The sequence below is a fragment of the Chiloscyllium plagiosum genome, unplaced genomic scaffold, assembly GCF_037043375.1.
Source record: "Chiloscyllium plagiosum isolate Xiang-an unplaced genomic scaffold, Cpla_swu_hap1 HiC_scaffold_7, whole genome shotgun sequence".
NCBI classification, from domain to species: Eukaryota; Metazoa; Chordata; class Chondrichthyes; order Orectolobiformes; family Hemiscylliidae; genus Chiloscyllium; species Chiloscyllium plagiosum.
In genome coordinates, this window is record NW_028270145.1 from 64,530,249 (window position 1) to 64,540,518 (window position 10,270).

Sequence of the window (10,270 nt, forward strand, 5' to 3'; positions counted from 1 at the left end):
GAAGCAGCCAAGACCATATGGAACAACATCTGAACGATATCCAAACTTACCATGATAAGTGGGAAGTAACATTCAAAAGACACTTGTGCCAGGCTAGTTCCAACAAGAGAATCCAACCATTTCCATTTGACATTCAATGGCACCGCCATCACTGAATTTTCCACTGACAACATCGTGGAGGGTTAGCATTAACCAGAAAGTGAACAGGATTAGCCACATAAGTACTGTGGTTACAAGTACAAGTTAAAAGTTGGGAGTGCCTTGCCTCCTAAATTCTAGAATCCAGTCCACCATCTTCAAGGTACAAGTCAGGAATGTGACAATTCTTTCAACTTGCCTGAATGACAGCAGCTCCAACATCACTTAGAAGTTCAACATCATCCAGGACAAAGCAGCCCTCTTGACTGACACTCCTTCCAGCATTTTCCAATATTCATTTCCTCCCCTATCTGAACAGAGCATGTAGCATCCACATAATGGAGGAGATCAGTAACTCACTAACGCTTCTTCAACAGTACCTTTTAAAGGCACAACTTCTACCATTTAAAAAGACAAGACCAGGCACATGGGAGAATTACCAGCTGCAAATTCCTCTTTAAGCTACATATGATTCTCACCTGGAGTTATTTTGTCAATCATTCAATGGGTTTAAATTTCTTCGCCCTGATAGTGATGATAGAGAATTCTCTCACATAGAAAGTGGCTAAGGCCAAAACATTCGATTTTTTCCAGGAAGGAGTTAGATATAGTTCTTAAGGCTCAAGGCATCAAAGAATACGGGGACAATGAAGAAAGTGTATTGAGTTGGATGATCATAATGAATGGCAGAGCGGGCTTGAAGGGCCAAAGGGGTGGCTACTACTCCTACTTTTTATTTTTCTACATGTCAACAAACTGAATAATTGTCTAGATTTGCTTTCTCCCACAATACTTTCTTAAGGCAATGACTAATGACACAAAGTAGTTTATGCTTAATCAAATTCAATTAAATTGCAATTTTAGTAAAACAGTTTTACCATGTTATTCTGGACAAAGAGTTTCAGGACTCATAGTGGAACATAATCTTTTCCTTCCAGGTCAGCTCCCTAACCAGGAGTCAATCAGTACAGAACAGCTGAAAAGCTAGGACATTTAGCCAAAAGGTTCTGAGTATAATTGAGTATAGTATCCCAATATGATTACCACTGGCAACACAAATTATAAACTGAAGAAAAGATATTCTTGGTTCCTACGTATCAATCCATCACTATTAAGTGCACTGACCATGAGGCTCAAAGTGGAGATCATTTGAGGTTTATAACTAATGAAATCCAAAGTCACGATCAAAACCAATAGTAATTATCTATAACTTTAACTAGCATTACCTGAGGTCCATCTCTGGCTTCATAGAAGTCACCAACCTTCATTTTTGAACTGAAGCTAAAATTATCCCTAGTGATGTCCGTTATTCCATTCCTAGTAAGGTACTACAGAAAGAGGACAAATGCAAAGCATATTTTCAAATCAACAGCAAGAGTATTTTTGCCTGACTGGTTAGGTATCGACAATGTATAAAAATAAGTACAGTTGTAACTCGTGTTACAAGCATATCTCATGAATCTGTGGATGTATTAAATAAAAATGTATTATCCATTAATTGTGACGAGAAGCATTACAAGAACTGAGCATGTGACTTAAAGGAAGATGTTACTGTACTTCTCAATATACACAATTTTTAATATTCAATAATGGAACTCTCATTGTGAGTGGGTTTTGAAAGTTAAAATCCTGCCCCTTAGCTCTACCTACACCCAGGAGAACTCATGGGTATAGTAGTGTTTGAGTGTGAGAATGCGAGATCCAGCACAAGTGCATGTAGCTCAGATAATCTGTAGTTGACCCCTCATGTGGAAAAGAAAACAGTCTAATTGCTATCAGTTTATTTGCTTATATTATTTACTTATTTATGTCTCAAACAGCTGTTTGAAACATGCCAAAATTCAACTTTACAAAACTTCAAAACTTTATTTTAGAAAATGTATCAACTCCAAGATAAAGCATGACAATTTGATTGATTAGCTGAATTCTACTGAATAACTCTCATATGTTGTGCACTGGTGGAGAGATTCAATAGGCTGAATGACATACTTCTGTTTCAATGTCTTATGGTGTTACAGCAAATAAAAAGCACCAAGATTGATTACAAAGATAAATAAAACGAGAACGAATGTGCAATCAGTAATGTCAGCCATTTATTGTCATTGTCTCTCACAAACAACAGTTCAATTTAAAGACACGATTTAAACTTTACTTGAATAAAACTTTTTGAACTTTCACTCTGCCTTTCTATAATAATCCTGAAGTACAATTAAGTCAAAATTGATGGACCTTGAAAAAAAGTACACCTTTTAGCTAACGCCATCTGGAAAATTACATGCACAGCACAAACCCAAGCAACAATTTGGGATAGAATTATTGTGGGGCAAAAACACTGAAGGATAAATTAGTTTGTACAGCATGACCTTTAATGGTGCTGGAAACTACATTTAAATCTTGATTCGGAGATGCCGGTGTTGGACTGGGGTGTACAAAGTTAAAAATCACACAACACCAAGTTATAGTCCAACAGGTTTAATTGGTGTGCACAATCACCTGATGAAGGAGCGTCGCTCCGAAAGCTAGTGTGCTTCCAATTAAACCTGTTGGACTATAACCTGGTGTTGTGTGATTTTTAACTTTAAATCTTGAAATTAAGAAGTGCAAAGCCTGTGAAGCTTTCTCAATAGATATAATTGAAAAACACGGACTATCGTTGGCCTACAGCATTGCCTTTCCCCAGGAATTGACATCATTGATGTAGTGCTATCAGAAACAGTACTAATCAAATGTACTCTCCTCCATTAAGTTTGAGTACAAGCTTTTAGCAGGGGTAAAGGCCTTCCAGTAAAAATAAAGGCACTGTAGCACAAAAGGCAATTCAATGTTAATCAAAGTTCTGTAATATATATTATTACTTTACTCTTTTAGCATGGTTTCAAACATTTGGGACAAGAAGAATTTCAGCTATTGAGAAAAAGAAATGGCTTAAATCTTTGAGAAAATCTTTTGAGTAATTTATGGGGAAAGATAACAGTACTAAGTGGTAGGCCAACATTATCACAATGTTACAATCCTAATTAGACAACTACTTATTGACCTCTCAAATTATTGTTACAAGTTAGAGTTTAGTAGAGGGCTTCCAATTATAAATGGTAAATTTTGATGTAGGAAATAAACGTTTATGTAAAGGAAACATATGCAGTACAAAAGACTGAATAATACTGGGGCGGCACGGTGGCTCAGCGGTTATCACTGCTGCCTCACAGCGCCAGGGACCCAGGTTTGATTCCAGCCTTAGGCAACTGTCTGTGTGGAGTTTGCACATTCTCCCCACATCAGCGTGGGTTTTCTCCAGGTTCTCCAGTTTCCTCCCACAATCCAAAGATGTGCAGGTCAGGTGAATTGGCCATACTAAATTGCCCATAGTGTTAGGTGCATTAGTTAGAGGAAAATGGGTCTAGGTAGTTTACTCTTCGGAAGGTTGGTGTGGACTTGTTGGGCCGAAGGGTCTGTTTCCACACTGTAGGGAATCTAATCTAAAGCAAGTACAAATACAATTTACAAAGTTCATAGAATTCTATGTATTACATAAATACTTGTAAAAGGAGTAGTCAATGTAACCTAAAGCTCTTTTTAAATAGGTTTAAGATTCAAAAAGGTTTGGAACAACATCTATTCAGATACAGAAATTACCTTCATTACTTCAGGATACTGACGAAGTTTTTTTCCACAAGGAGCATAATAAATCACCTCTCCCTGAAGGCGGCCACCAACAGTCTTAATTCTGGTCTCTCTCTGCCATCTAATCAACAAAGAAGTCTATTGATTCCAAATGACAATCGATAAAAATCAGATTTTCTGCTATACTTTAACTTCAATGAGTAATTGATACTTGGGAAGTAATATTTAAATACTCAGAGACCAGCAAAGCATTCACTGTTAAATTAGTACCTTTATTCGAACACTGCTTCATGAAATATCAAAAATTCTCAAAAAAATGGAAAGCTGCCTAAAAAGATAAATATAAATTTTGTCAAGAATCTTGTGACTGATTTAGTGTCTTAAGATATGAAGGGCTAAATTGGAACTACTTTCTCCTGAGTGGAAAAATGTACAATTTGATGGTCTTAATATTACTTAAGGAATAAGCATAATATTTCCTTGAAATCTGTTAGTTACAATGTCAACATCTATCATCAAACAAAACAATTTCTTAATTACCAATCTTGCTCAGGAAACAAGTTTTGTGGCTACATTATGACTGCTCCTTCCTCCAGTCTTTGAGGTGGCATGTCAATGTGGCTTAGACTGGGTCAAAACTCTGGAGAGTATGAACCGTTATCACCTTCTTCGAAAACAGAATCAATGTTGACGTATTTGTAAGAAATTTCTATTCAAATCTACCAAATCTTAATTTTCAGTCCAAAGATTAGCTTTAAATAATAATCCATAACATGTATTGTCCTTGACATTTTCACACACTTAACTAATCCCAAGATCTCATTACCCTCTGGTCATTCCTACATGACCCTACCATTCTCCTTCCATTCTTATTCTTCAATCACATTTCAACCCACGTGGAAACAACCCAGCCAGGGTGACTTGGTTGTTTGCTTCACTTCACCTTCCCCTGTTATTACAAATGTTAAATTAGGGATAGAATGCACAGTCAGTTTTTTTTTCCTGAAGAATACATTCAGGTAAACAGAAATAAAGTTTACATATCTCGCAACTATGCACAATTGATTACTTATGTGACCATAACTCTTGGACCTTTCAACAGGTTGTAATACCAAGAGATAGAGTTTAATTCAGATAAATGCGAGGTGCTGCATTTTGGGAAAGCAAATCTTAGCAGGACTTGTACATTTAATGGTAAGGTCCTAGGGAGTGTTGCTGCACTAAGAGACCTTGGAGTGCAGGTTCATAGCTCCTTGAAAATGGAGTCGCAGGCAGATGGATAGTGAAGGCGGTGTTTGGTATGCTTTCCTTTATTGGTCAAAGTATTGAGTACAGGAGTTGGGAGGTCCTGTTGCGGCAGTACAGGACATTGGTTAGGCCACTGTTGGAATATTGCATGCAATTCTGGTCTCCTTCCTATCGGAAAGATGTTGTGTAACTTGAAAGGGTACAGAAAAGATTTACAAGGATGTTGCCAGGGTTGGAGGATCTGAGCTATAGGGAGAGGCTGAACAGGCTGGCGCTGTTTTCCCTGGAGCGTCGGAGGCTGAGGGGTGACCTTATAGTGGTTTACAAAATTATGAGGGGCATGGATAGGGTAAATAGGCAAAGTCTTTTCCCTGGGGTCGGTGAGTCCAGAACTAGAGGGTATAGGTTTAGGGTGAGAGGGGAAAGATATAAAAGAGACCTACTGGGCAACCTTTTCACCCAGAGGGTGGTACATGTATGGAATGAACTGCCAGAGGAAGTGGTGGAGGCTGGTACAATTGCAACATTTAAGAGGCATTTGGATGGGTATATGAATAGGAAGAGTTTGGAGGGATATGGGCAGGGTGCTGGCAGGTGGACTTAGATTGGGTTGAGATATCTGATCCGCATGGACGGGTTGGACCGAAGGGTCTGTTTCCATGCTGTACATCTCTATGACTGAGTTTGATGCTATACCCACATCATTTGAAAATCCTTCACATCAAAGGAAAAGACATCGTAAATATGGAAGAAAACAAATGTTGTGACCAAAATAGACGTGTAGAAAGTGATTATTGTGGAAAAACCTCGTTTATTTAATGTGAACATCATTAGTCAGTGAAATTTGCATAAATAAGTGTAGTGTCAGTCAAGAAATTTGTAATAGATAAATTAAAATGCCTCTTAAAGATACTTTTTCAGAATTCTTCTGCAGCAAGGTATAAGGATCATGATTGGTTATTATTGTTTGAAACCTTAATTTAAAGTTGACTGAATCATACATAAAGTCATATAAAATGGAAACAGACCCTTTGGTCCAGGTCAACCATGTGCCCAAACTAAACTAGTCCCACTTGTCTGCATTTTACCGATTTCCCTCGAAACCTTTCCTATTGATGTACTTTTCCTCCTATCTTTTAAATGTTGTAACTATATTCAACACTTTCCTGACAGCTCATTTCACACACTAACCACCATTTGTGTAAAGGTTGCTCCTCATGAGCCTTTTAAATCTTTCTCCTCTCACTTTAAAAATATGCTCCCTCATTTTGAAGTCCCCCACCCAAAGGAAAAGACCTTTGCTATTCATCTGATCGATGCTCCTTGTGCTTTCATAAACCCCTATAAAATCACCCCTCAATATCCCACGCACCAGTGAATAAAGTCCCAACCTACCCAGCCACTCACTCTAACTCAAACCACCAATTCTCTGCACATCCTGCTAAATCTTTCTGAATCCTCTCCAGTTTAATAATAGCCTTCCTACAACAGGGCAACCAGATCTACACACAATGCCCCAGAAGACTTTTAGTGCCCCATACACTCTTAACATGACATCCCAACTCCTGTACTCAAAAGGTGTGAGCAATGAAGGTAAGCATGCTGATCCTCCTTAACCACCTTGTCTACCTGTGACATAAATTTCAAAGAATTATATGCCTGAACGCCCAGGTGTCTCTGCTCTCTAACACTATTCACGGCCCTACCATTAATTGTATAAATCCTGCACTTGTTTGTTTTTACCAAAATGCAATACCTTGCATTTATCCACATTAAATTCTATCGGCCATTCCTCAGCCCTTTGACCCAATAAATCAAGTTCCCTTTGTAATCTTACATACCATCAAACTTGGTGTTATCCGCAATCATACTAACCATGATAGAAGTATATAAAATTATGAGTGACATGAATAGGTTATATAGGTTTAAAGTGAGAGGGTAAAAGTTTAAGGAGATGTGCAAGTTTTTTTTACCCACACAGAAGGTGGTAGGTGTCTAGAATGCGTTGCCAAGGGAGGTGATAGAACCAAAAATGATAGCAATGTTTAAGAAGCACTTAGACAGATACACAAACAAGCAGGGAATAGAGTGAAATGGACCACATGCAGGAGATGGGATTCACTTCGAATGGCATTACAGTTGGTGCAGAAATGGTGGGCCAAAGGGTCTGTCCCTGTGTTGTACCATTCAATATTTCATGTGCTTAAGTTCTCCAATAGGATTGCCATTCTAATCTTTCTTCTTGTTCTCCATTGTTTAACTCCACCAAACCACGCACTCTTCCTACACACTTGCCCCAAACCTGTCTTATATACTACCTTTTCCTAGCTACTTAGCGAGTTTTGAAAAGATTTGTAGCTCAGATTGAGGTTCTGAATGTAGGTTTGCTCACTGAGCTGGAAGGTTAATTTCCAGACATTTTGTCACCCTACTAGGTAACATCTTCAGTGGGCTTCAGGTGAAGCACTGCTGATAATTCCTGCTTTCAATTTATATGTTTGGGTTTCTTTGGGTTGGTGATGTCATTCTTGTGGTGATGTCATTTCCTGTGGTGAAGTCACTTTCTGTTCTTTTTCTCAGGGGGTGGTAGGTGGGGTCTAACTCGGTGTGTTTATTGATAGAGTTCCGGTAACACATCGAGTTAGATCCCATCTACCACCCCCTGAGAAAAAGAACAGGAAGTGACTTCACCACACAAAATGACATCACCAACCCAAAGAAACCCAAACATATAAATAGAAAGCAGGAATTATCAGCAGTGCTTCACTTGAGGCCCACTGAAAGTGTTACCTGGTAGGGTGACGAAACGTCTGGAAATGAACCTTCCAGCTTAGCGAGCAAACCTACATCCATTTCCTAGCTATTACTGATTCTGAAGTAGGACACCAGACTTCAAATGTTAACTCTGCTTTCTCTGTACAGATGTTGCCAGACGTGCTGAGTTTATCCAGCAATTTCTAGTTTTGCATCATCTTTCTATGGTTTGATTCTGCAAGTCAAATCATTTACCCGAAAAACTCAATTTTTTCTTCCAAACTACTCTCCTAAATGATGATCTCCTTTATCTATTGCGACATTTATATTCCAAGACAGACTAGAGACTTGCAAACTAAACATTCAATCGTAATGCAGAGAAAATATATAAAATGCACTTTATACAAAATAATTACCCATATTCCAAAGGGATACGTAGCTCTCTTTCATCAGTGACTCTTCTTCTTTTACCAGAGCCTACAAAGACAAGAATCAGATACTGATGGTTTAACAATGTTAACATACTTACAGAACTACCAGAATGAATACAAACATAAAAACAAGGAACATCATTGCTGAACTTATTCTAATCTTAACTCTACATTCCTATTTATCCTTGACAATCTTTCATCTTCTTGGTGTTCAAGAATTTATCTACCACTGCCTTAAAAATATTTAAAGGTTTTGCATTCACTGCCTTTTGAGGAAGGGAATTCCAAAGACTTTCAAACCTCTGTATCTCATGAATTGGAAGAAAATAGAGGGATACGGAGCTTGCAACTGAAAACACTTTTAGCATGGAAGGGCAAAATGTGTCAGTGCAGGTTTGGAAGGCTGGAGGACCTGTCCCTGCACTGTACTGTTCTTTGTTCTTTGAGTCATAGGTAAAGAAAAGAGGCTATACAAATCTGGAAGGTGATTGCGGAATGCAAATCACTTGTAAATCACTTCCAGAAGCACAATGGCACCAAACTAATTCTGCAATTTTACCTTTCCCCCCACATTCTCACAATTTTACTTTTTAAAGGTTTAATTTACTGCCATTAGTTTAAAGTATATTTTGATATTTTTCAACTGTCAGCAATTGAAAATAGTTAAACATGATACAGCAGGACAAACAGATCTCCTACGTCATTGTTCGTGAGTAACACCTGATTTGAACTCTGGTTTCTGATGTCTGTTTTAGTTACATTGCAATCTGCTCATCACTGCAACACACTTAACATAGTTAATGTATTAAATACCAACGAGAGGTAAAGATATTAAACAACTTGCTGATAGTCTCAGATGTAATACTCATCATATTATTCAGACAGATCAAAATTTGAAGAGAGATTTCTATAAAACAAAGAACTGTGGAATCTGGATATCTTAATCAAAAACAGAAATTGCTAGAAAAATTCAGCAGGTCTGGCAGTATCTGTGGAAAGAAAGCAGAGTTAGTGCTGAGTCCAGTTCATCAGAATTATCAGTAGCTAGGAGTAAGCAGTATTTATGCTGAAGCCAAAGTGGGATTAAGAGTAAGACTTATACTTTATTTAATCTTCAATCTGCTTCTCCAGTCATCTTTTACTCAGTTTTTTCTTTTCTCAAAGACTGCCTCTTGCACAGACAAGTCGTTCATTCAGAAAAGAAACCAGCACCAAACCTAACGAATCTGCACCTGCTCAACAGGAACAAGCGATGATTAGTGAGAGAGGGAGTGAGATATCAAAGATCTAGATAAACATAATAAAACATACAGTCTACCCTTGAATTTAAACATGTAGACTCATTGCTGAAGACTGTGCATTGCAGTCAGAGATGATCCTCCACCCTCCCACAGTTGAGTCAGCAAGAGCCAATTTGTCAATTAACAAACTAATCTTCTATAACCTATTTCAGCCAACATGTGCAAACTCAAAATCACTATCTCAATCATAGGCTCAATGGAATAAATGGGTAGCATCTGCTCTTACATTATACGATCTTATTAGACTCTACAGTCGACAGTGTGGTGCTGGAAAAGCATAACATGTCAGGCAGCATCTGAGGAGCATGAGAATCGACGTTTCGGGCATAAGCCCTTCATCAGGAATTCCTTCATCAGGGTCCGTCAGAGCTGTGGGGCACAATTTTAAGATTAAACATCGCTCTTTTAGGACATAGATGAGGAGAACTTCTTTCCCTAAAAGGATTAAGAGTCTTTGAATAGATTTAAGTCAGAAGGAGACAGATTCTTGTTTGGCAAGGGAAACTAAGGTTATTGGGAAGGCAGAGTGGGACAGTGGCATTGCTAGAGAGGGTGGGCAGTGGTGCTGAAAACAATGTGTGAGGGAACTAGGGTAAGAGAGACAGAGAGAGGGTTAGAAGGGTTAATGGCAGAGAAAAAGAAAGAGTGGGAGGGCAATATTTCCTGAGAAAGAAAGCAGGCGGATGGCATGCATGAGACACCGGGCAGGTGGCTCTGCCAGAAACATCAGGCAGACAGCGCTAAAGGCAGCAAAGGAGCAAGAGAAGAATGATGATC

The 10,270-nt window shown here is 38.5% G+C and overlaps 1 protein-coding gene across 13 annotated transcripts in view; it reads right to left on the reverse strand.

Annotated features, from left to right (window-relative positions):
- The window catches only part of baz2ba (bromodomain adjacent to zinc finger domain, 2Ba), a 356,889-nt gene that overhangs the window by 119,085 nt on the left and 227,534 nt on the right, over positions 1–10,270 (reverse strand). For 10 of the 13 annotated variants that reach the window (XM_087989090.1, XM_087989091.1, XM_043693831.2 and 7 more), the window contains 3 exons: positions 8,178–8,238; positions 3,772–3,880; positions 1,365–1,466 (listed from right to left, as the gene is read on the reverse strand). In XM_087989090.1, coding sequence (XP_087845216.1) covers positions 1,365–1,466; positions 3,772–3,880; positions 8,178–8,238 — 272 coding nt within the window. The remainder of the gene's footprint in view (positions 1–1,364; positions 1,467–3,771; positions 3,881–8,177; positions 8,239–10,270) is intronic. The other 3 variants (XM_043693832.2, XM_043693833.2, XM_043693830.2) reach the window with 1 other exon arrangement.